We start from the raw sequence: 27,549 nt of genomic DNA on the forward strand, positions 1-27,549 counted from the left end.
ATATAGGCATAGTTTAACTTGTATATTTTATATTTTGTACAATATACAAACAAAGCAAGTAAGCTAACCAAAGTTTTGCTCCACATGCAGTAGGAAATAAGCTGTAATGATTTAACCATATGTATGTGCGACAAGGTGGAAAATTTGATATGTTTTGTGAAAATTGCAGCGTTGGATCTATAACAAAAAAGAAGATGTGATATGATTTCCAATGAGACAGCTGTCCACAAGAGACCAAAATGACACAGAAATTAACATTTATAGATCACCGTACGGCCTTCAACAATGAGCAAAGCCCATACCGCATAGTCAGCTATAAAAGTCCCCGATATGACAATGTAAAACAATTCAAACGAGAAAACTAACGGCCTTAATTATATAAAAAAAAATGAACGAAAAACAAATATGTAACACATAAACTAACGACAACCACTTTAAATTTTAAAATTTTAAAAAAAGTTTATTTCTTTTAAATTCAATTCAATTAGAAATTTCTATTATATCTCAACAACAAAATAGTGTACCTAAAATTCTTAATTTTAATTAAATTGAAGTTTCTGAAGATAAAATTATTGAAAAAAAATAATAGGTTATATGGCACCCACTATGATTCAGAGACTTTTAATATTGGAGATATTTTACATATGTCAACAGGACAGCAGCCGAACGATAAAAAAAACCTCTGAGGTATATTTTGTGATAAAATTAGCAACAAACGGATATTATCGATGGATGAAACTATACTGAAAAATGTATTGAGCTATATACCGTACCCGATCAGTGGCGGATCCAGGGGCGGGGGTTCCGGGGGATAGACCCCCTTTTTTTGGACGATCAGTGCATTTGGATTGGAACATGTAGTTGGACCCCCCCCCCCCCTTTTGTCCAGGGTTAGGACCCCCTTTTTAAAATGGCTGGACCCGCCCCTGCCGCTTTCATAACACTTCTTTTTAGTATACTGAATAGTATGATGTTCTTACTATTAGTTCAGGTCCTGATAAAAAATAATACACATTCAGTACAGAAAGAAGTGTTTCAATGAAAGTTTCGTGTTTTTCTAGGCAGAAATGATTTTGCAATGACATTATACAGGTTTAAAAGATCTCAAATGATTTTCTTACTGGACAGTGGTCACTTCATTGGATATTTCACTGTGTCATGTCGTGAAATTAATGCAGGTTCAATTCATAACAATGCACAAAACCGGTTCAACTACTTTTGCAAGGCGAAAAAGAAAGTCGAATCGTGAAGCCAATAAACAATATTTTTTTAATCTGAGCATGCAAATTGAAGATTACGTTATATATTTTACATTAAATATATTTGCAGAATAAAAACTTTGGTAATGAGAGTCCCAGACAATATATTAATTGACTGTTTTCCCACTAATTCCACGTGTTTTAAGTAGTAAAAGTAAGTAAAACATTAGAAGAAGAAAGTAAAATATTGATAAACTGGTTCTCAATAAATAAAATGAAAGCAAATCCAGAAAAATTTCAGGCAATAGCTGTAGGTAAAAAAACTAAAGACAAAAACCTAAAATTTAAATTAGAAGGTAATGAAATAGAGTGTGAAGATAACGTTAAACTGCTAGGTGTAACAATAGATTTTAAACTAAATTTCAATGAACATGTCTCTATAATATGTAAAAAAGCATCCAAACAATTAAATGTATTAAAAAGAATAGGTAAACACCTGACTAAACTCGGAAAATTAACAATTTATTATTCTTTCATAATGTCCAACTTTAATTACTGCCCACTAGTTTGGCACTTTTGTGGGGAGGTAAATACAAAAAAGATAGAGAAAATTCAAGAGAGAGCACTAAGGTTTATCTACGAAGACCATTCAGCAAGTTATGAAGATCTACTCTGCAAATCAAAATTACCATCTTTAAAAGTAAGAAGAATGCGATCTTTGGCGATTGAAGTTTTCAAAATTATAAATAAAGATTGTCCTGTTTATCTTCATGATTTGATTCACTTAAAGGAAAAAACTTACTCTTTCAGATACCAGAATACAGCAGATCTACCACATGTAAGAACAACTGCATATGGCCTTCAATCTTTCAGGTATGCAGGTGCTAGGCTTTGGAATGAGCTGCCAGATGAGCTTCGTAAGCAATCATCTTTAAATCAATTCAAGAACTTGATAAATTCTTGGTCTGGCAGCTCATGCCAATGCTTTGCCTGCAAAACCAGTTAATTTCTGCTTATTATTTTTTGTTTTGTTGCTTTATTTTCAGCATGGCAAATTTATTCTAATATTTTTACTATAGTGCTTCTGCTGCTTTTGTGCTAATTTTAGAAACTTAATGTGCTTTTATGCTTTTTATGTGCAAACCATTTCATTTGTGCTTTTGTGTTTTTATCTCATAATTGCATGTATCAGTATGTGTTAAACTTGTAAGATGCTTAAAGAACTTTTGTGCTGCATGTTTATATACTGATTGAACTCTTGCTTTATATGTTTAATGTTGTGTGCATGACTCGATATGTATGTTTTGTTTTATTTGTTGTTATGTCGGTTTTAAAAGCTCTTCAGAGCTTATGTTTGTAATTGCTTGCTTATACCGACTCTAAATAAAGCTTTATGTCTTATGTCTTATGTCTTATGTAGTAGTTTACTCGTAGTAGCCCACAATGCATTGTAGTTCATTGAGTCGATTGGTCAGTTTTTCCAGGCCATATTGGCCTTGTGTTTTTGAAATTACTATGCAAATATATTCTGACGTCAGAAAATCTAGAGTTCTCGACCTGTCTAAACAGGGTAAATAAAAATATAGAGGGTGTGTTCCCAAACTGTTTACGGTATATATAGAATAAAGGACTTTTTGTTTTTGATACTGACTTTATCACAGTAAAATATCAGGTGAGCCCGAAGGGCGAGCCTGATATTTTCTGTGATAAAGTCAGTATCAAAAACAAAAAGTCCTTTATTCTGTTTATCGGTAATTAAAAAAAAATAAAAATTACTACAATAATAGAGAAAATAACAAACGAACTTCGTTTTCGCGTCGAATCACGGCGAATCACACTTGACGTCACAGGCTGCATTACGTCATTTGAAATTTTGTCACAATGCAGTAAACATGGCGTTCTCTTGCACAAAGTATTGAAAAGGAATTATTGCATGTGTTCCATTAATATTCTGCTTTGGGCATGATTCTAACAATGGCAAATATAATGGTAGCATACCGGTAAGTCAGATTTCTTTATTTTTCACAAAGCATCAACATACAGGGGGGATAGGAGGGTCCTGATCCCGAAATCCCGGGTTTAAAAACACGAAATCACGAGGTCCCGAATTTAAATCACGGGAGTTTGAAATCCTATCAATAAGGGGTTAAAAATATACCAAAGTCGACTATCACAGTAGAGCTTCTCTAGAAGAGGATATACCAAAGTCGACTATCACATTAGAGCTTCTCTCGAAGAGGAGCTCTTCTAGAGAAGCTCTACTGTGATAGTCGACTTTGGTATATTTTTAACCCCTTATTGATAGGATTTCAAACTCCTGTGATTTAATTGTGATAGTCGACTTTGGTATATTCTCTCGAAGAGAGCTCTTCGAGAGTAGCTCCAATGTGATAGTCGAATTTGGTAATTTCAAACTCCCGTGATTTTTAAATAAAGTAAACCCCGGTATCCCGAAATCACGAGCTTAAAGACACCCGATCCCGCAGTCCCAATGAAGGTCCGCTACCCCCTCCCCCCTTTCGAGCATAGTAAGTCAGAACATTAGAATGATACGAGTAACGATATGAATCAGCAGATTTTCACCGATCATCTTTTTTAAGTTCAACGACGTCAAGTAATATAATTATACTTAAAGCTAGCTGCGGAACCTAAGAGCTACGGTTCCGCATCTATGGTCCGCAAATAGTCAAAAATTAGCATAAGGACCTGTAAGAGCTACGGTTCCGCAGCTAACTTAAAGCTGACTGATTTGTAAATAACCTGAACAAGCTCATTTCTTGTCTACTTCATAATTATTTCAAACATTTTAATAGATGGTGCCCCGGTTACCCCGTTTTTAAAATTTATCCTAGATCCGCAGAATAAGTTCACTTTTTTGTTCTTTGTTCTATGAATATCTGTCTTTAAATTGACAATGAAACCACATCTTTTAAAATTGTATATGATGGTCCCACAAAAATGTCGAAAATGCGTAAATTTCATTTTTTTCTAGCTTCACTCATGCGATAGCGGTACCTTTTTGGTCACTATTTATGTGTTGCGTTTAAATATGAATTGTAACACTTTATAGTGACTGAACAGGTAAAACAAATACTTCTCAAGAAACAGAAAAAGAATACTACTTGGAACAGCACCAGGCTAGGGGAATGTATATTGGTATTGTATGAATAAAAACTCGGATTGGAACACCATGGACCATGTGTTAGTTGTGCTTCATATATAAATTATAGATAACGCATTTTTTTGAAGTCTGTCGGCTTTTTCATGCATTTTCTGTTCACATTTTCACAACAAAAAAGGCTAAACTAACTTTGTGAAAGTTATAATCAATGTCAAGTGTTTCATTCGCCAAAAATCTCGTGCGTTTCTGCGATAAAAATCACGCGCAATTTTGTGAATGAAAGGGGAAAGTAGATCCTTACGCGTTGCATTCGCGCATGTCATTTGCGTACTAACCCAATAATTTTTATATCACGGCCAGTCCACTGATACTGACATTATCAGCGAGTACACATCAAAGGAAAAATGTGCAAATTACCGATAAAACAGCATAATGACAATGCTTTTACACTAAATCATATTATCGGTTATCTCTTTTTTTTTTTATTTTGTAATGCCATGACCGTTTATTGGTAACCATACGGTATGAGCTTTGTTAATTGTCATACAGTGCCCTATAATCGTCTAAGCCATTTTGTTTTGCTAAAATTAGCATACAATCAAAAAATTCCAACTTCAATTTGAGCTGTAAAAATGTTTGTGTGTTTGCAAACTAAAAGCACAAACTACCGGAAACATGCTTTAAATATTTTTTTCTAATAACATGAATTAACATCTGGTTAATTTTTGCTCATGTATTTGTAATGTGTTTTTTTTTTCTACAATCGCAATCTTCATAATTTCCAAAATGTACTATTTGTTGATTTTTTAACTGTTCGTTAGGTGCGCGTTTTGACTATAATAATGTGCTGTTTGTTTGAAAAAACATAAAGGAACATCCTAGCTAAAATATCCCTTTAAGTCATGAAATCAGCAACAGCACTGAAATGTATCATTTTTTAAAGTCTGGTTTACAACAAAGGTTTTCGAATATTTTAGATATATTAGACAAAACTCCACAATGCCATATCAGAAATTTATATAAAAAAAGGTGTCTGTTATTTCAATTCATATAAACAAGTCATGAAAAAAACTCAAAGCGTTATTGAGTTATAGTTCGAAAACTGGAATATCCTCCTATCATTATTCATCGGCTGTCAAACATATTCCGACTTTCTTCCCTATTGGCCTTTATTACAAGACCTATTATTGTATGAATTGTTATTTTTTTCTCCTCATCATCATTCTTGAGATATTTGCCACTGGACGTTAGACAACCAACTATCAATCAATACACCGGTTGTATAAACATGTAAACCATTGAGTAAATTAAACACGTGATTGTTTTGACTGAAGTTGCTCATTAAAAGAGAGAATAAATGTTAGTTAAACAATATAAGATTGAATGGTTTAAACCACTTGTATCGATTATTGTTTACTGTATTGCCTTCACAATGCAATTCTAATCTTTTTATTCGGACCCCCCCCCCTTTTCTTTAATATATTGTGATAGAACCTAAGATGGAGATTCAAATATTTATAATATAACGATACGGCCATTTATAAGCAGAAACAAATATTTTTTTATTAATTATTGTATAAGTGCTTTGTTTAGAACAAAACGCATAAGGAACACCTGCTTTATTGTTTAATAGAGGATACCTCGTTCGTCCACATTTTGGAGGGGATAAACAGCGACATGTTCAGAACTACTTTTACTGTCTAAGACTCTGGTTCAAGGTTTTAAGGCAGTTATTTCGAGCAATTAATTAAGTCAGTGGCCCAACCCCACTTCCTGGATAAGTTTGACTCGGCAATATGATAGTTCATTTCCAGTATACTACAGATATAGATACAGTACGTGAAAGATCCATTGCAATATGTTTTCATAACCTGTCACATGCTACAGAGGCAGACGAATACTTTAGAAAACAAAGTGACAATGCCTTTATAGAAAACGAAATCCGACAAAAAGATAAACAGTACAAAACCTAATATAGAAAACTCAAGACAGAGTAAAAAAAAACCTGATTAATATCTGATGTTTCGGACGGATATGCATATACTGCTCCACATGTGACACTCGTCGTGTTGATTAAATATTTGGTTTTCCAGTTTGAATGGTTTTGCACTATTCATTTTTGGACCCTTTTATAGCTTTCTACTCGGTGTTAAACAGTGTGTTGAATGTCGTACATTGACCAATCATTTTTTTTTCTACACATTGTGACGTGGATAGAAAGTTGTGTCATTGACACTTATACCATATTTCTTCATTTATATTTAGTATCCTATATTTTGAGTTAAATTGGTTAGATGCACTATTCTTAAATTACCAAACATGCTCCGCAGAAAAAAGGTACTGGTATATCGTAAGCAAATATTTCAGTATCTTTATTTAATATCAAAAGTTTTACTTTGTGCAAACGACACAAAGAACATCTGCTTCATTAGTATACGGAGGACATCGCAAACTGCCACATTTGGTTCGGATAGGATAAAACAAAGCGCCAACTCCTACTCCATTCTTATTGTCCAGCGGTTCTGCATTGATATCAAAACAAGCAAAGTCCCGTCGATAATTATTTATATGATCGCTCATCAGATAACCATTATATTCCCTGTTCCATCCTTTATAACAAGTCTTCCGACCTAAAATATTTAAGGATAGTGATTTATGTAATCAAACAATTTGAGTCAACGATAATATATACGTATGCTTCTACGTCTGTATTCCACGTTTCGTTACCGCACAAAATACTTTGAGTAGAATGTAGATTAATTAGGCACATGTATGCATTGATATTAATGTTTTTTTCTATACAATGAATGTGAGACTTATAATTTTTCTGTATCAAATGTCCATCCTTTAAAGCAATTTGTTTTCCAGCTGAAATATTTATTTACTAACAATTATTTATGCTCTCAATAAAGAGCAAATAATTAATGGCCTTTTCTTAGTTTTATATAAGTAGCATATTATGTACAATCGTTATGTTCCGGACCATATGAGTATTTGGACCATACGCGTATGGTCATGACCATACGCGTATACTCATATGGTCCGACCATACGCGTATGGTCCGACCGTACGCGTATGGTCGGACCATATGAGTATAATACTCGTTTGGTTATTAACGGGCCGGACCATATGAGTATTTGGACCATATAGGTATATTTATTTTTCCAAATTACATTATAAACGTTTCAATAATACAAGAACTTTATCTAAAAAAACAGTGATGGTTTAAAACATGACAATTTTTTAATTTTATAATAAAAAAAACTACGTAAAAATTTAATATTGATGCCATAGTTAGTTTTCATCGCTAGTTACATTAGTGCATGTAGGCTTGGATGACATTCACTTCCACACGGTATCATAGCTTTTTGCATTTGCAAGTGCACGATCTTTTTCATTTACACATTTTGTTTGCGAGTGAAAAACAAGCCTTTTTTGCAGCTGCGTACAGTGATACCGAGGTCTTTGGCAATTCTGATGTCTACAGTGTTTTTAAGAAGCTCTAGATCTCAAATATCGTAAAATGGTTGACTGCAATACACCATCTTCACAACACAACTTAAATAAACTAATAGTATGCTACTTTCCAGTGACTTCTTATGTAACAGTTCATTAAGAAATTTTTGGAATTTAATTTTTTAGTCGACATATTGCCATTTACTCGTAATAACAAATCGGTTATGACCATCGGTAATGACCATCGGTATAAAATGTGTTTACTTTTAATTTGACAATTAAGTAAAATTAACAATGTGAAACTTCTTATTTTTATTTAGCTTATCTTTTTATTATAATATAACGATAAAATTACCTATATGATAGCGTCTTTTGAATGAACGGTCATACCATATGAAGAGTTTAGAAGTATTAAAAGTAAACTGTAACAGAGTGTTAATTACCCCGACCATACGCGTATGGTCCGACCATACGCGTATGGTCGGACCATATGAGTATATACCCATATGGTCATGACCATACGCGTATGGTCCAAATACTCATATGGTCCGGAACAATCGTTATAACAATAATTACGATTCAGTCAAATATTAAATTAATTAAAATGGAATAATTCTGTTTACCTGGTACCATCAGAACCGTTGATCTGTTTTTTTGGTAACATACAGAACATGGCACTTCCTTACCAGCCAGACTTTCTGACCATCCGAATGGTTTGTGATATGAACCAATAACATATTGAGCTCCATATACTTGGTTATCGTCATATGATTGGTGCTGTCCATTCTCAGGATTGTTTGGGAGACATAAATTGTTCACACCGCCTCCTTTATGGTGGTATTCATTCCCACCGACTTGCCCTAGAGCAAATTGTATTAAAATGAAATGGGAACATGTACAAAATGCTAACATTTACCTTACCATAAAACTCGCTTACAGTACAAATAAATATAAGCACATAATTTATCTGTTTAAAATGTCATTCTTTTGTATCATTGTGCATTATACATGTATAGCAAACATGAATTTGATGTTTTGCTTTGTGTGTGTGTGTGGGGGGGGGGGGGGGGGGCATTTGTTTGACCTTTAAGTATGTAGGAGATGTTTCATCATATATATCAGGACAGGTCTGATGGATACAGGTCATAGTCTTTAACATACACAAATGATATAAAAACTCATCATAGAGAATAGAATAATAAATTATATGCCAAAACAATGTTTCGTAAATTGATTAGTAAACCTCGAATCAACAAAGTTAAAGCATGAATATGATTTGAAGCTCTTAAATTCCGAAAGGTTGAGGTAATCTATTCCTTGGGTAGAAAATGTCAAGCGTTTTGAAAAAAAAATAAGTTTTGTTAACATCTAATTTAAAATTATTATCATATAAATGAATGATCATTTAAACACAGAAGTACTAACCACTTGGTTGGGGATATGTACGATTCTTATAATTGAACCTCTGGAACATCAAGCAATTCGTGCTTGTAAAATGATAGATGATTTTGAAATGTACCCATTCATTTATAGTTAAACCCTCTTATAGTTATTTTATGCAGGAACAGCATATAAACCACAAAACAACAACAAACACGTCAAACTAATTTACGATAGACCAACAGAATATGATCTGTATGTCAACAAAATGTGTCAACGGTATTATTGGAGATTTATCCCATACTTAAAAGTTCATTACTCATTTCCACATGATTTAAAACAATATAAACAAAATCATAATATTTATGTTAAAATTGTCATGTTTGCGTCATCATTCCGGCCAATATGATAACCATTAAATAATATATTTTGTTGTCATCTTTATAAGAACCTTGGTTTTCATTCCTGATTTCCCTTTTTTTCGTTTTTATACTATTGTTGAGCATACAATGGCTGAAAAATCATAAAGCAGACATACAGTCATCTAAATCAAAGATCGTCGATGAACAGACAAAATCCTGTTACCTGTATATACTATTTCAGCATCTTTTGGACAACCTTTCTTTCCCCAGCGTACATAAGTTACTCCTTTAATTAATAGAACACAAAAATACAATAGATAGTAACAAAAAGGTGCCAAGCAATACTATATTAAAAAAATCAAACACAAAATTAAGGTTAGAGTAACTGAAATTGCGCTCATGTCATTATACTTAATAATTCATCGAGCACTAATTTATAGATTTTTTGTTGATATTCATCCCACATGTACCAAGTTTTAGATTGGTTTTATTGACATACAAGAAATTTCTTGGTATTCCTAAACGGAAGATTACATAAACAGAAAAAAGTAGTATACTTAACAACAAAATTATTTTCATTTACCTAATTTTTTTCTCAGTTGATGTTTTTCTTAAACTGTTTAACATTTCAAAGCGGTTTTATACTTTTACTTTAATCGTCCCATATTTTTATTAACTATGTATTTACATTGTATCACATATCAAATTTATTCGTTCATTGTGTGTAAATTTATGCAACTACGTTTTTTGATTGAGTTAAGTAATTATTCCAACTGATATTTTATAGTGTGTCTTTCTATATTGTGATGTTATACTATTGTTTCAGATAAGGGAGAAGGTTTGGTACCATTTAAACGTTTAATCCGGCTGCACCTGTCCTAAGTGAGGACTCTGATGTTCAGTGGTTGTCCTCTGACAGTTAGACAGTTGGTTTTCCCGTTTGAATGGTTTACAGCTTGCTGTTCGGTGTGAGCCATAGCTCCGTATTGAAGGCCGTACCTTGAACGATTATGGTTTTCTTTTATAAATTTTTACTTGGACGGAGAGCTGTCTCATTGGCGCTCCTACTATGTCTACTTACTAATCATGAGTTCTTAGTGCCACCAGATGTTCAATGGCGTATATCAAAATTTGGCATGTTTGCGTCATCATTCTGGTCAATATGGTTCCTATAAAGCTAACTATTTTGTTGTCATCTTAAGAACCTTGGTTTTTATTCCAGATTTTCCCTTTTTTTCGTTTTAGATTATTTTTGAGCATACAATATGAAAACATAAACATATCAAGTATTGAAAATAATATACAAACCTGAATTAAATGTTTTGCTCGGTGGTGGACATTCGTCTTTCCTTGAATTATGCAAGTAATGTTTCATCATGTCTATCAGAGACTTATCTGATGCTGACAGATCATAGTCTTTACATTCATGGTTGTCGACATTTATAACGACAGTTGATAGTACAATTGTCATATACTTCCATGTCATTTTCATTCTACAAATAAAATACTATATAAATGATATATGATTCTCTTAATGAACCTTTTCGATGTCTTCCCAATTTTGCTTGCAAAATTATTCAATAATGTAAAATTTCGATAAACTGAAATGTATACTTTACTTTAAAGTTGCAACTCTCCACCAGAGATCAACCGAAGAAATGTCCAAATGACATAGACGTTAACATGTATCAAACCATCCTGTCTTTATAGCATGAGGACTGTGCCAGACAATGCGTGACATATCGCTTAAATATATATATATATATATATTCTGATCTGAAATGTAACGAAAACGAACTAAACATACCTTCTCTATTTTATGTGCTAGCCCTTGGACTATTACGCAGTTAAAATATTTTATGTCTATAACAGTATCATAAGTTGTTATATATACCAGTAAACAATAATGAGTTATTTGCGTGACATGGTATTGACTTTTCAATATGAATACATGTATATCCATTTTTTTTTAAATCTTGGAAAACATATGCAGATTGTGACTATATTTCATTACTAGAAACACAGAAAATAACAGCTGTTCAGCTCATTCCTGAAGTTTTGCTATCTGGCTTTGTGTTCATAACTTATCGTACTCACACCATAACATCAACCGATCAAAATACAGAATTGGTATTTCAAAGTTCTGAGTAATATTTTATGATCAAGCGCCATGAAGAGACACAACAACAACAAGCTGTTGAGAATTGTTTATTGAGTTGAAAATATAGCTTATGCTTACATTTGATACACAAAATGTATCTTATATGTTAAATATATATCAAGTCATCGATGTAATTACGAAGTTCTAATTTAAAGCTTTAATAACTGTTTAAAACAACGCACGCTTGTAGACAAACTAAACTCCAAAACTACTAGAAAGATGCTTTATATATTTTTACAAATGACATTAAATCACAACTGGTATACGTATTGGATGCGCATTTTCAGAGTTTATCCCATGTGCCAATGCAATAGTAATATTTTGTTGGGTCTAAAATTGCAACTTAACCATTTTCCTACTCTACTTCTCGTTGAGTGTTTTTTTTTTCATCGCATATTTCTTTCATATAAGATATTGATTTGAATACTGATCAAAATTTTATCAGCATACATTATATCCATGAAAGATATATAATATCAAACGCAATACTCATCTTTTTCAACGTTTTTAATGACATTATTAGGTCTTTCCACTTTTCTGTGGAAAGACCTATTGTTTTTCTTCTGATTATTTTTTTTTTTTTTTTTCTTCCGCCAAATTTTGTTCTTGCGATAAACATTTGTTTCGCAATATGGCGCTTAGATATTTGGTATATGATATCGAACAGTTTATGCGCTTTTCAAATTTACCCTGCGTAACCGAATACTTTTCTTTGTAGGAGTTATCTCCCCAAACACTGTTTTCCTTGTGCTCACAACTCCTTCGCAACCGTATAAGATTACGACAAATTTATTTTATAAAATTGCTCGTTATATCCTTCGCATGATTTGTCCTATTTTGATCGAAGCAATATGACCGCTCCATATGAGAGTTATTTCCCCTTATACATCTGATATAAGTGATATGCATTTCTATCTTATAAACCATAAGTGATAGAAACCTAGGATCTTTTGATTTGAGGTCCTTGGTCCAAAAAAATAAAAATTAGGTCAAGGTCAAAGGTAAAGGTCATATTCTAATTTTTGAATTAGGCTTATTTCCACTCATTTCCAGAAACCGTATAAGATATCGACAAATTATTTTGACTAAATTGTTAGTTGCGACATGTCGTAACTTAATATTTTAGTTGAAAGGGTGCGTAGACAATGAATGGGAGTTTTTGCCCCTATCATATCTAAAATTATGTGTAAAGTGATATAACTTATTAACCATACGTATTAGAGACCTAGGGTCTTTTGATTTGATATCCTCAGTTTGTGACCTTCAAATTGAGGTCAAGGTCATAGGTTTATTTGACGTTCTAGATTTTGACCTTTGCTTTAAATTCATATCTATACAACATAAAGCCATATGATCTGACATTTTAGACTGATTTTATTTTTTTAATATCAAAATAGGTATTAACTGGTGGAAAGACCTTCAATTGTTCTCTGAACAATTGGTTTTTAATTTTAAGAAAGTTTTCTTACGTAACTGTGTGTGGCGGTAATACGTTCATGTGACACAGATTTCTTGATTCTATTGTGGTGTAGTGGTGTATTGTCGTAAAGTTATGTGAGATGTCCGTTGTTATTCTGTGGTTTACATGTTTTGATACACTTTCATATTATTCATTTATGTATTTCTCTGTTCTGAGCGTTCTTGCGTTTATTTGTACTGAATTCTTTTCACGTTATGATGTCATTTTAGCGGTATTTTCAACGTTGTCATATACGTGGGACGTTTGGCTTGCCATTGAACCTGGTTAGACAAAGTATTTTTTTCTTAAAATGACCTGTAAAAAATATATGGCAGTTGTTATCAAATTGATATAAGAAGATGTGGTATGAGCGACAAATCTCTACCCGATTCATAATTTGAAACTTAAACCATTAAAGGTCAGACACGTCTTTCAACACGGAGCATTGGCTTACGCTGAACAGCAGGCAATGAAATGCCCAAACAATGACTAGTTTGATTATTTCGAAACAGGAAAACCAACGGTCTTTTGTATATATAAAAACGAGAAAAGAGAAACTCTTATGAGCCATATCAACACACGACAACCACAGAACAACAGGTTTCTGACGTATGACAGATGCAAACAAATGCAGAGGGTCGAACTTTCACCATAACATTGAATAATAGTGAACGTCACAACATAGTAAAACACACTATAGAATGTCAATTAAAATAGCTATACCAAATCAAATAGTCCGTTTCTTTGTATGTTGGCATTTGTCCTTGCAGAAAAATACCTTTAATGTTATTTCGTTAAACAATACAACTGGAGAGTGTAACTAATACTAGTTTGCGATGATGTTCTAAAATAAATATTTTAAGATTTCCGTATTCTATAGAGTTAGTAAAGTCTAGATTATATTGATTGTACTAGCCTGGTAATGCTAGTCTATATCCATTTATAACACATAAATATTTATACATTGGGGATTTAGTGCCAAAGACTAATAATAATTTCCACGATATTTTGATATTTGCACTTTTTACTACCACATAGAGATATATATTGAATATTATACATCAGAATCAATGTTTCCCTACTCAGATTGAGAGAAATTCTTATTTTCACTCATTTCTTATAAGCCGTCAGTGAATGAAATATCATTTGATTTATCTCCCTTTGACCAGTCGTCATTTTAGGGCATGTTTAATTGTTTCTCGTGAATGTTGATAACATTTGGCATTTCATGTACATAATACTAGGAGGTATCATCCATCCATCTTAATTAAACAACGTTCCCATATAACTACGTGCCATTTCAATTAATTTTAACGTACCGGCAGTCTTAAAAAATAACGTAGTGAAAAATTGAAACCTGCCATATCAAATTATACATTCGGTTGACTATGGTTAAATGTACAAAATGTCTTTATGTCGTCGATTTCGTGGTGTCGTTGCAAAGTGTATGCGACTGTCATACAAGAGAGAGGTTAAGCTAGATATAAAACATAGGAAATTGCCTATACAAAGTCAGGAATATGACAGTTCATTTGAGAACGGACTTTACGTTTAGAATGTTCTTCGGATTTCGGTATTTTTGTTAGTCTACTTTTTGCAATTGTCAAGATGACAATTTTCTACTGAAAATTACGTGACCAGAATCATAAACTCAACACCTTTAGGAGATTTGCTTTCCTGCTGTACGATACTCTAAAGGCACAGTTAGAGGTAAAACGGCAAACTAATCAATTATCACTAAAGTAGTACACAATTTGTTAAGAGGCAAGCTGAGGACCACCTCCGGGGGCGGGATTTGCTCGCTGCGTTGAAGATTAATTGGTGGCCTTCGGTTTTTGTCTGCTCTTTTGTCGGGTTGTTGTCTCTTTGACATTTTTCCCATTTCCGTTCTCAATATTTTAACAAAAGCATATTCAGTACAAATAGATTGCCATCTGAATCGTCTTATATGCCTTGAAAATTTTAATCTTTTTAATATATGACATTGCATAACTTAACATTTTTATTGATCGTGATTACTTTATGCTCACGTGAGTTTATTGTGTTGTTGTCTTGAATGAAATGTAAGACACTCAGAACACATGGTATTGTCGCAATCGACATAAATATTATGTAGAAGCCGTAAAATGGTTATAAACAATAGTCAACACCTTTCACAATCACAGATACAGTACGAGATTAAATTCAGTGGAGTCCTGTATGTCTTATAATGAACGAGAAATCCATATGATTAAAAAAACACCCTGTAGCGCTGTCTTTTTTACTGAGCCATCAGTTATACCACTCACACAAAACTCAAAATTAGGTTCTTACTTTGCAAAGATAAGGTTAAAAAAATGCTTTTTGCTTTCAATCAAATTCAAACAAAACGCATGGTATCAAGCCGACAAACTTTGCTTTTTACTCTCAAGAAGTAAATTTTCAAATATTGCAAACTTTAAAGTATACCATTATCCATCTTGAAATACAAAAAGAAAACATTGTATGGCAACTGCATGTTGTGTCTTTTTATAAGTATACGAACTAAATCTAAACAAGAAACGAATGGTTTACATTCAATATTAGCCTAACCGTTTTTAATAATGGCTAAAATGAAAAGGATTAAAAGGATCATGAAGGTCGGATGTGATGTCATAAAAATAGAAAAATACAGTTACAGTTTCACACATGACATCTCACTCATTATAGTTAAATTACTCACGAATACAACATATAAATACAAAAATATTTTAACAGTTGTTAAGAAGCTACGATTAACGTTCGCATATAATTATTAAATAGAAACGTTTTTATAACTTATGAATGCGTGTGAAAACTTTCACTGAAAATATAATAATTTCCTGCAGTATGCTCATTCACCATTTGTCGAATACATGTATGTTTATGGAAATTGTGATCATCTTAGGGAGCTACCATTTGATTTTGAGGGGTCTAGGATGAATAACTGTGTCCTGCATTTTTGTTTAGTTGTAAGCTCTGTTCGTTCTGCCTTTTTATTTTTCACTCTATTCGTTCCAGCCTTTGTTTATTAGTTTATCCTAACATTTGTTTACATAAATTATCATCTTTTGGCAAAGTTGCTCATTCTGCCTTTTTTTCTACTCAAAACTCCTGTTCTGCCCTCTTTTCTATTTCTTCTTAGCCCCACCACACCCTCCCCCTCAACCCTCTTTCAACCCATAACAATCAAATGGAAGCTCCTTAAATCCAAATACATCTCCTTAAACAATGAACACGAAACTGAATCCATATAATAAAGTTTCACATACGTTGTAATGCTCGTGAACAAAATTTGCTATTATGATAACATTAATGAATAAGATAAAAAAAAAAAATCTTATTCAGAAAGTTTTAGCGGTGCCAGAACTAAATTGACATAGTGTTTTAAATTTCGTGTTGCGAAGTCATGAGATACATTTCTCAAACAAAATTCAATTGAAGCATCGGCGGTGATCCTGATTTCAATACATGCCTTTAGTCTTGATTGCACTTCGTCGATTTAGATATCGCATTTCCCATTTAACTGTATCTTTGCAAAATATCTTTCATTTCTTATTTTCGATTTGAAACAGAACTGCCTTCGTTGTCCGACAAAGAAACAAAATTAAAAGCGGTGATCATCCTTGGTTCATCAGCAGGATCTATTTGTGATGACTCGAATAGGACACTATTGTTAGGAAACACTGATGAATGTTTGTAGGAATATACCCCGAATGAAGACGAGCAGCAAGTTTTTCATAATCAGAGAAATTAAACTGGAATTAGTATGCACGGTCAACGGCAATAAGTCTCTATATTGCAAATTTATATACAATTTTAAAATCATGAAAATTAGCATTCGTAGAATCAATATTTCTTGGTATAAAATAGTCACGAAAATGGCCGGATAAACCGCACTATCGGGACTGCTTAATAATTTGAATATACTTTTTTCGGGTAGAAAAGTTAACATGCAATGAGATAATTTTCACTAACATCAATCATATAAGATTCCCTATCGTTTAATCTCAACAATGTGTATTGGCGAAAGTAAATCGGCTAGTACATAGAACATTTAAGTTCTTGTCCATTCGTTGTTGATGTGTATTGTCATATGATTTTGCCATGTGATTATAGACTTTCCGATTAGATCTTCCTCTCATTTCAGTATTTTTGTGATTTTACTTTTCACAGCGTATACATAAACGAAACATCAGAAAATAGATGTCCGAAAACAAAAGGGAGCCATCTTTTCTTTCATTTCTTTTGCAGGTAATGAAATTATTATCACATACACATATAGTTTTATAAAAAAAAATACGTGGTAAATTTCATCGTCTTCGGTAAAAATATTCCCAGAAATATTCGAATTCAGCATACTCTGAAATCTAACAGACAATGCAGAAACACAAAACTCGCTCATGAATGTATGGATATATTAAAGGTAAATTCTTCGACACCATCAACTTTAACTAAATGAACAGCTCTACATACAGGACAAGTCAATGAACATTTACCTTTAGCTAACTTTGTTATACATGGTGTACACACTATATGAAAGCAGCCCAATAGAAGAGGTTTGGTGAAAGCCGAAAGGCAAATCCCACATTTTATGTTATTAGCGTCTGGTTTACCTCTTAAACTGTCGGCCATTTTGCTTTTCCGAATAATATGCCATGAACGTTACCAAAAAATATTTACACATCCGGGTACGCGGGTAAATAACAAGTTTAAATTTCCAAGTAATGAAAATGTTTTAACTTCCAAGAATTTATTAAAGATTCAAATTGACTGCATTCACAGTAGGTTATTATATATAGGCATCGGTAATTTACGGATGTTGACAGATGGATTTATAAAAAAAACATAAACAATACAAAAAAAAAATACTTGCCCAAAAGTTTACTTATTTACAGTCTCATAAGAGTATGTATTGATCAACTGATAACTATACATAAGTATAACTTAGTATTTCTTCGAATTTACAATGCGTGTTGGTTTTATTTGGATGTGTTCCAAATCTGAATAGACAAATAATCAAATAGTTCTAAAAAAAAGTTTGTTATGAATTAAAATAGTCCTACTTAAACCTACATAAAACCTGTCAATAGTGTTTTTTAAATATAGATTCCACAACTGCAACAAGTGTATTACGATATTTCTCCACTCTAGACAGTTAAATTTGAATATTTAAATCGCTAGGCTTGCCAAGCTTTTGGAATAATTAAAATTTAACTGTTGAGGGTTGAGAAATATCGTAACACACGAGTTACAGTTGTGGAATTTGTTTTTCGTATGATTTTTATCCTTCCTTTTCAAAGATTTGAGGAAAGTTGTGTACTTTTGATGTGACGTCATCAGACATGGTCGCATTTTCATGACGTCACAAAAAGAAAATTCAGAAGAAAACAAGAGAATTTAACGTCACAATTAAATTTCAACCAATCATTTGCTGAGAACAGATTTTTCACTAGTGAGGAGAAATATTTTTTCTCACACCGGTCAGGAAATGTGAAAATAGCACCAAAATTAGAGAATATTTGATCCGGACAAATGTCAAGCCATGCTTGTCACTTTGTGTCAAAAAAAATGTGCCAATAAAAAAAAATACGTACTTATTAAATGATAAGCATAAAACAAGAAAAACAGTATTAAAATATTGAAATAAAAAAAATACTCCAAAATTGAGATCACTTTATTTATTACATATGGTTTAGCATACATGAAACTGAGCCACATGTCCGATCAAAATACCTAAGTAATTACGTGGGCGTGAAAGTGCAGCAAACATTAATGTGACATTTCGACAGACGTAAACATAAATCATCCAGTTACAGTTGACCTTTCAGATGTAGTATGCAAGGAACAAAATCATTCTGAAATTTATATCTCAACAAAGCATCCCTACAACATAAAGAGATATCAAATAGTATTGACCCTACGATAGAGTAAAGGAACATACCTAATCCTGATTACTAAAGCAAATGATTTTAGTGAAAAAATTATGCCAAGTCGAATATCTCCATCATACATCATATAGCTCTATAAAAAGACTATAATACCAATTTGAGCATGCACGACCCATGGTTCTTGGAATATATATCGATTAGCACAAATCATGTACATAATTTATTTATTTGAAATTTAATCCGCTTAATTTTTTTTATTATAAGCCTCTTCTCATTCTGTTCTTTTGATTTTTGCCATTTAATAAAGGACTATCCGTTTTCCTTTTTTCTTGGTGTTCGGTATTTTGCTATTTATTCTATTTCTATTGGTACACATAGCTCATCATGAAAAACTCAACTCTTGATACATTCACCTGAAAAATTCAGTGTAAATCAATATTGAATTTGAAAGAGCTCAAAAGAAATTTGATCCAATACTAGTAATACAAAACAAAATAACTGTACAAACATAACATTTCAAGTTCAGTTTCCATTCGGTATATAAAAATCATATTATCAATTTATACTTTCTTTTTACTTACCGAAGTCTTATCATAGAAAAAATGTTCAAGATGTTACAAACATACATGATTATTTTGTCTATAATAGACCGAGATTTGGTGTTCCAGCATGGTGGTCACTTTTTAAGATTGTTATTTAATCATACGAGAAGATTGCAGTTCTTTTTCAAAGTAATGGTTGGATATTTTTGAAGATATAATCGCTTGAATTATGTGAACCTATTTTTTTTTAAAACACTGGATGGAATAATGAATGGATCTCGCCATCCTTCAACTTGTTTTGTTGAAAATTTCAAAAATCTTTCAACAGAGGAAGTCATTAGTTTAGTTTATGCTGACAAGTTTCTCAGGCTAATGCTTATTTACTTTTCAAATCTTTTATGGTCTATAAGTATAAATATTTTTTTCCGTTAATTTTTCGCATAAATGTTCGTTTAAAATACATGTTTAAAAATGTGATTTTAGATAATCTTGGATAAGTATTAATCTTGAAACTAATGGCAAAACGTGTTTGCTGATATTCATATGTTTCGAAACTTGAGATGACATATTATTATTTTTGAAGGTTTTATAAAAAAAAATGCAATAATTCAATAACGAATCAGCATTCAAATATGGTTAACATTTAGATTGTGCAAAATAAATAGGCTTGTTTTTTGTGTGTGTCAAAGTATTTTCCAATTTCACTAAAAGAAATGCAAATAGATTAGAGCTTAAATGATATTCATGTTTGATTATAGTTCAATGAATAGCGGACGGAAACTTAAAATATATTTGAACGTATCCGCGGGTCCTTGGTTGAATCAAAAATTACCTACGCCTTATTTTTAGCCTGGCATTTTAGTATTCGGATTGTCTTCTGATAAATTCATGTTGATTATAACACTGTGTATCATCGCCACCGGAAATTGGGTACTAACGAAGCGGAGAGAAATATAAAAAAAGTAAACAAGTTAAGAATTCATTCAATTTAAAGCATTTCCACTCATTTGATAAGGGTGCCGCTTAAGAAATGATTTTCTGATATATAATTCTTTAAATAATTAGGCCGACAAGTACAAAATTAATACAAGAATTTGTGTAATACTCCAAAACTTGCCACTTAGTACCGGAAAATTTTGAGGTCTATCGTCCTCTGTCGTCCAATTCTCAAGATATTGAACTGTTTTTCAGTATTTTTCCAGACACGTTTTTAGATTATTATAGTGTGGCATCATATTTACTGAAATTTGTTGTCAAAAAGATGTATTTTAAAGAATGTAGACCATAAAAAATAAAGTCTAGGGTACGGCAACTTGCTCGTGTTGACAAATTTACTGTATGGCAACTTGTGTTGAACTGTATGGCAACTTGCTAATTTTAGAATAGTTATTAACCGTCCTTTTAAAGAAAATAAAGTATTAAGTTCAAATATCTAAGGTTTTTTTTTTAGGGGGGGTACCTTTTTATGTTAAACTGTTTTTGTCCTTTTCAAGGTTTAAATTTGTTTAAAACTGTTATTTGACTGATAAATTTTAAAAACTGTTAACTGTTTTCGACCCACTTTCTGTAATGTGTTTTGTTAAAATTTGCAATGTTGTTAACTGTTTATTTGGAATTGCGATTCCTGTTATCTGTTACTTAATACTAAAAGGGCTCTCTGTTTTTGACATTATTTTCTCTGTAAACTGATCTTAACAGTTATTTACAAGAATCACATTAAAATTTGCTGTCCATCTCTTTCTTTACGTTGCTTCCGCAAAGGAGTAACATAAACATAAAATTGAGAATGGAAATGGGGAATGTGCCAAAGAGACAACAACCCGACCATAGAAAAAAAACAACAGCAGAAGGTCACCAACAGGTCTTCAATGTAGCGAGAAATTCCCGCACCCGGAGGCGTCCTTCCGCTGGCCCCTAAACAAATATATACTAGTTCAGTGATAATGAACATGATGAACGCCATACTAATTTCCAAATTGTACACAAGAAACTAAAATTAAAATATTACAAGACTATTAAAGGCCAGAGGCTCCTGACTTGGGACAGGCGCAAAAATGCGGCGGGGTTAAACATGTTTGTGAGATCTCAACCCTCCCCCTATACCTCTAGCCAATGTAGAAAAGTAAATGCATAACAATACGCACATTAAAATTCATAAACATAAACAGCATACATGTAACTGTACATGTCTTTAAAAAATCTTTGAGTATAGTAAATCCTTGATAAAATTGAGAATGGAAATGATGAAAAGGTCAAAGAAACAGAAGGCCGACCAAATAGAAGAAACAACCCAACGCAACGAGAAAGTTATGCACTAGGGTGGGGTGTCAATTCACAGATAGGAAAAAACTTAGAATTGACACTCATAATTTTGAAACACCCTCTTTCCCTTCCTTCCTAATAAATAAGGCTTAATATTTGAGATTTGATTTCCAATAGTAATAATGGTGAAATATAATCTCTTTTTTTGTGTGACCATGGCAACAGTCAGCATTTATTTGATACCAAATATTGCAAAATAGGGGGTTGAACATGTCACAAAGATCTCAAAAAATTTGGTCCAAAGGAAAATTTCAATCAATAAGAGTGATACCTTTCCTGAAACCATAGACATATATCTTTCAAGAGGTAAAAAAAATTCATATGCCTTTCTGCTGTTTTTCCAAAAAATTGAATTGAAAAGATCGAGCCTCAAATTTTTGTTGAAAAACAATACAAAATTTCTAAATCTATGGCGGTATGGATAGCAACGTATGGACGGTCAAACTGGAAAATGGCTTATAAAACATGTTAAAAACAATCTAAATGTTCATATAAACCCACCAGGAAGGCTATATTATTATTCAACTATCTAAAAATCAATTCAATTTTACAAAAACTTTCATATTTAATATGAAATAGAAAATTCACAATGGCTATAATGCGAAACTAAACTTGTAACTGTGTATTGGTATACCTGAAGCTGTCTCCTAAGTGAGCAATCATTAAAATAATAAAAGGGGGTAGAAGTTCAATGTTTGTTTCTTGAAACATATAAATGAACCAAAATTTAAAAATGAAATAAATACAAGACTATATAGCAAAGGTTACGGACTCAAGTTGGGTCATGCAGGTGCAACAAATGCGGCAGTGTTAAACATGTTAAGGGATATCTCATGCCCCTCTATACGTCTAACCAATGTAGTTATTTCTGGCTTCTATTTGTAATGTATCCAAAACGTGAAAAGGAAAGGCCACTTCTTATCCAGCTAAAACCCTGGTCAGTCCTATGATGAAAATAATTCAGATGTATATGGAATGTTATATTAAAGTACCTGGACGGAATTTTCAAAAATAAAGTACCTTTTTAATTTGCAATACGTAAAATAACTGAACAGTGTGGCCTGTTAGAAGAGGCCGAAAAATGAGGACTTGCATTGGTTCTCAAATTGATGTCAAATTTGCTAGTCTAAGACTTCAGAAATGTAAAGATGGACCAAGGCATTTTTATATCAGCTCAGAGTTCTTAATTGGGACTTGGAGATGAAAGAGTGCTTTAACATGTGACACCTTACATGCTACTTTCTGATTTATACACTGGTTTTGATGATTTAAAAAAAAATTAGTAAACCTTCGTAATTCCTTTTAATAAAACCATGAAAGTAATGAGTCGTATGAATACCCTGACTGAGTGTAACAATAATTTATAAGAGCCCCTGCCATAAAAAGAAATAATGTTCGCGCCCTATAGTATTCACTCATTCTATCTGTTTGTTACACTTTCCTACGTCATGACGATAACCCAAGTTTGCTACGACTGATTGACATAAAACATTTACTCAACAATATACATAACCAGAAGAAGCCTGCCTTTTGCTGTTTGGAGCATTTGATTATTCATGACATAGTCTTTTTTCTTGGAGTCAATCACTCCGTCTGATTTTCCATCCGTTCAATTATCTGTCCATGTGTCAATAAAAAAATATGGTACTTCCGTATGTATTCTGAAAATTAGTCAGCTTTACAAAAGATTCCTTATGGAGCTTGGCATTTCTGCGACTTTGTACAGTGGTTTTAAAATTTTTGAATACATTGAAGATATGCACTTAAGGGTAAATTAAAGTTGCTGTCAACTCTTATCAGCATTTAAAATTTGTTGTTAACTGTTTTTGCCAAAATCGAGGTGTTGTTAACATGTAACATGTTAACGGACCCCCTACCCCTTCTAATTATGCACTAGATAAAATGCATTAGACAGAAATACCATTTGCTTGACAGAATTTAAGATGTGTACAAATTATATATTTTCAAAAAGAAACTGACAAGAAAATTAATTAAAAATGCAGTTCACGATTTGTTTCTCCTTACTTTCGGTGAAAACAAAGTATTTTTTTTAATTTTTCTTTTTACAAATCAATCATTTCAGAAATTTAATAATTAAACAATTTTATGTGTCTGTCCGAATTCCCGATCCCGTGGTTGTCGTTGCTTCATCTCTTTATCTTATTTGTTGTTTTAATAAATTGTTTTGTTATGAGTTAGGCCGTTAGTTTTCTTGTTGAGTCCTTCCACATTTTTCGGTCGGTGCTTTTTATAGCCGACTATAAGGTACGAGTTTTTGTTGTTGAAGGCCGTACGATAGCATATAATTGCTTACATACACTTTATTTGATCCTGATTGATAGTTATCTTATTTGCTATCATACCACATCTCCACTGTTTTTATCTAAAACAGCTAACACCAACAAAAGGAGAATGAACGGTTTATTTTATTGAACTTACAAAATTTACCCTAACAACAAATAAGACAACAGTCGTTAGTAGTATAACGATCAATGGATGTATTTAGGATAATATGGTTGAAAAAAAAACTGTTTGTACAAAATTGGTACGCAAAGAGGCCTTCTGAACAGAATTACCGGCATATATTTAATAATATTTGATAAGTAAGACATTTTGTATATTTGTAAGCCTGTAAAGCGTTGATATCAACAAAATATCGTCACTTGATATCATCTAAACAGTGATTAATTTACTCTTAAAATTATCATATATTGCAAGACGCCGTACAGACAAAAGTTGTTATTTTGCAATTCGCCGTACAACGTCCTGCAATTCGCCGTACAACAAACAAACAATGTTTTTGTCCACATTCTTTAAAAAACATGTTTTTGACAACAAATTTCAGTAAATATGATGCCACACTATAATAATCTAAAAACGTGTCCGGAAAAATAATGAAAAACAGTTCAATATCTTGAGAATGGGGCGTCAGAGGACGATCGACCTCGAAATTTTCCGGTACTAAGTGGCAAGTTTTGGAGTATTACACAAAATCTCGAATTAATTTTGTACTTATCGGCCTAATAATTTAAAGAATTATATATCAGAAAATCATTTCTTCAGCGGCACCCTCATCAAATGAGTGGAAATGCTTTAAATTGAATGAATTCTTAACTTGTTTACTTTTTTTCTATTTCTCTCCGCTTCGTTAGTACCCAATTTCCGGTGGCGATGATACACAGTGTATAAGGTTCATAATTTTCAAAATATTTCTGATTGAGACCGTCTTGGTTGTCATTCCAATCTTCTTGCGGGCTATTCAAATCCCCAATTTGGTATGTATTTTTTTTTTAAATTATTTTGAGGATTTAATCAGGTGAGTGGGTGTTCATATTGTTACTTGCATTGTACTTATTATTTATTGTACCGGTATATAGTCTTAAATATCTCATTTACACCATTAACCACGTTGTGCTCCTATTTAAAGGAGGAGATACAGAACATGCATACATGGGACATATACTATTGATATCGATATCGGATCTGATTTGGAACTTGTTAAATGTTTAAAATATCAATTATTAGGACAAGAAAAGGTCCTGGAATTATGTAATTTTCAAACAAAACCATTGTCATTTTAGAAGTATAATTTTGTGATTAACACGAGTATAAAGAATTTGCATACAAACTAGGAAGAATGTTTTACAATTTGATTAAAGAGGGAAAACTCTTTTGAACAACGTTAAGATTTTGGTCCTAACAAATCAGGCGAGTAAAACAACAACAAAAGTCAGCAGTTACAACCTATCAATATGTACATGTATTAAAAGTGAAAGGGTTGTCACAGGATCAAATTGCATAGGTTATACTATTCAGTTATATCGTATATAGTATAAACCGAAGACATATGCAACGTTGATATCAGGGTTTCGATCCTTTGCTACATCTTAATGTTAAATGTAAGAGTATATTTGCACACGATTAGTGCAATCTAAAAACCACAAATTACCAACATGATCCCGAGTTATTTCCGTCGTATACAATACATCTTTCGTCAAAACAGTACGTGCGAAGTCACCATAAGAGGTAAAAAGGCAAATTCTACCAATCTGTTACAAATACATTGCCATATGCATCTTCACAAATGCCTCTAAAGTTTGAATTTTTTTCTGCATAAACATTGCAGATCTTAAAATTTCTATCAAGCGTTATAACTTTATCTTTGCTTGTCAACATGATGTAGTTGGACACGGTTTCAATTATTTTGACAGGTCGAATTAGTATTAAATCTGCAAGTTTCTCCTCAACAGGGATGATCTTCATTGCTATTTCCTTTTTGATTGGAGACATATGTCCATCTAGTTTAATTTCGTAAAAGCATTTATTTCAAAATGAATCTGCTACGACGCAATTGTTTTTAAGAATATTACACGTGCAGCTCTCAAACGCGGGAAACCTCATGATATCCTCTGCTTCGTTGTGGTTTCTAATTTTAATTTTCTTAATCAATTCCTTAGACTTGATCCAAAACTCATCATTAGTTGCAAATAATACTTGTTCGTCTTCAGTAATAGCGTTCTGCTTTTTGATCACACAACCATTTGAGGAATACAAATGTATTGTGTTCTGCAATTGTATCCATGTCTGGTTATCATAGAATCCAATCAAACTACGGGGATTATTCAGAGTTGAAGAGTAAATTTTCGTCATTTTCTTTGCCTCGCAAATTAAAGGGAGAGAGTAAATATGAAACTCAGTCGTTCTAGACTTAATAGGGGTTTTCCTCCTTTGTACCTTTCCAAAACATTTTACCACATATTTGTGTTCAATTGGAATTCCAGAACAGAACTGTGATGCAAATACCTCTGGTGATTTACAGCTACTAAGTACATCCTTTCGCAAAGTTTGGTAAAGAAATGTGTATTTGTTAAAAAGCTTTCCATCCCGACTTAAATTTACTGCATCTTCTGTGCTTTTTAGAATATATTGTAAAGACTGCTTCTTTGTTACAAATTCATCTTGGAAGTTAGTTATTGATATAATATCCTTTTTCTGAATTTCATCAATTCTTTGTATATTTAATTTTGCCAAAACGTCGATAATGTTGCAGACTATTTCTTTTGATCTTTTTGCATGAACTTGAATTTCTTCTTTTCCTTCAGTACAAAACTTATTATAACTATTTTCTTCATCTTTTGACATTTCGATAGTGCCATCTATTTCTGTTATTTTCGATTTTAATGCACCGATTCCCAATCGTAAGAAGTCCCTCCTCTTTTGAGCTTGAAATGTAATTCGACAAAATTTGTGAGATTTATGATTTTGTGTTGCACAATCATCGCATATAGCGCTGTTGCAGGATTCACAAAAGAGCGTGATATCTTTTTTATGTAAATCACAGACTTCTTCATCAAGTATACTTTTTTCTGACGTTTCGGTATTTGTACTTTCAATATTTTGTGTTTTGAATGGTATGTAGAACACCCAAAGCACATAGTACTGTCGCAATCGACACACTTTGAAACGATATCTTTTCCGTCTTCACACATTTGACACTGCATAACTACTTTCGATTTACACACAACTTTATACACAGCTTGTATATATGGATGTAACGTAAAATCTTCGACACCATTTGCTGAATTATACAAAAACCTCGACATACAACAAAAGTCAACGAGTCTTAAACTTCAGCTGATTTTGTTAAACATGGTGTACA

General features: G+C 32.5%; 2 protein-coding genes across 4 annotated transcripts in view; both read right to left on the minus strand.

The window, feature by feature from the left end:
- The window catches only part of LOC139480884 (trifunctional purine biosynthetic protein adenosine-3-like), a 483,263-nt gene that overhangs the window by 40,071 nt on the left and 415,643 nt on the right, over window positions 1-27,549 (minus strand). The window lies entirely within an intron of this gene.
- Window positions 6,669-17,840, minus strand: LOC139480862 (uncharacterized). 3 transcript variants are annotated; one of them, XM_071263784.1, is made up of 5 exons: window positions 17,752-17,840; window positions 10,827-11,011; window positions 9,742-9,804; window positions 8,400-8,636; window positions 6,669-6,950 (listed from the first exon to the last, which is right to left on the minus strand). In XM_071263784.1, exons 1-5 carry the CDS (start codon window positions 17,820-17,822, stop codon window positions 6,712-6,714), a joined length of 795 nt encoding a protein of 264 aa, XP_071119885.1. In that variant the 5' UTR covers window positions 17,823-17,840; the 3' UTR covers window positions 6,669-6,711. The 3 variants fall into 3 exon arrangements, with proteins under 3 accessions (XP_071119885.1, XP_071119886.1, XP_071119887.1); XM_071263785.1 differs by having other exon boundaries at window positions 17,635-17,819; XM_071263786.1 differs by lacking the exon at window positions 17,752-17,840 and adding an exon at window positions 11,326-11,397.

This window comes from Mytilus edulis, chromosome 7, assembly GCF_963676685.1.
Source record: "Mytilus edulis chromosome 7, xbMytEdul2.2, whole genome shotgun sequence".
Classification (NCBI taxonomy): domain Eukaryota; kingdom Metazoa; phylum Mollusca; class Bivalvia; order Mytilida; family Mytilidae; genus Mytilus; species Mytilus edulis.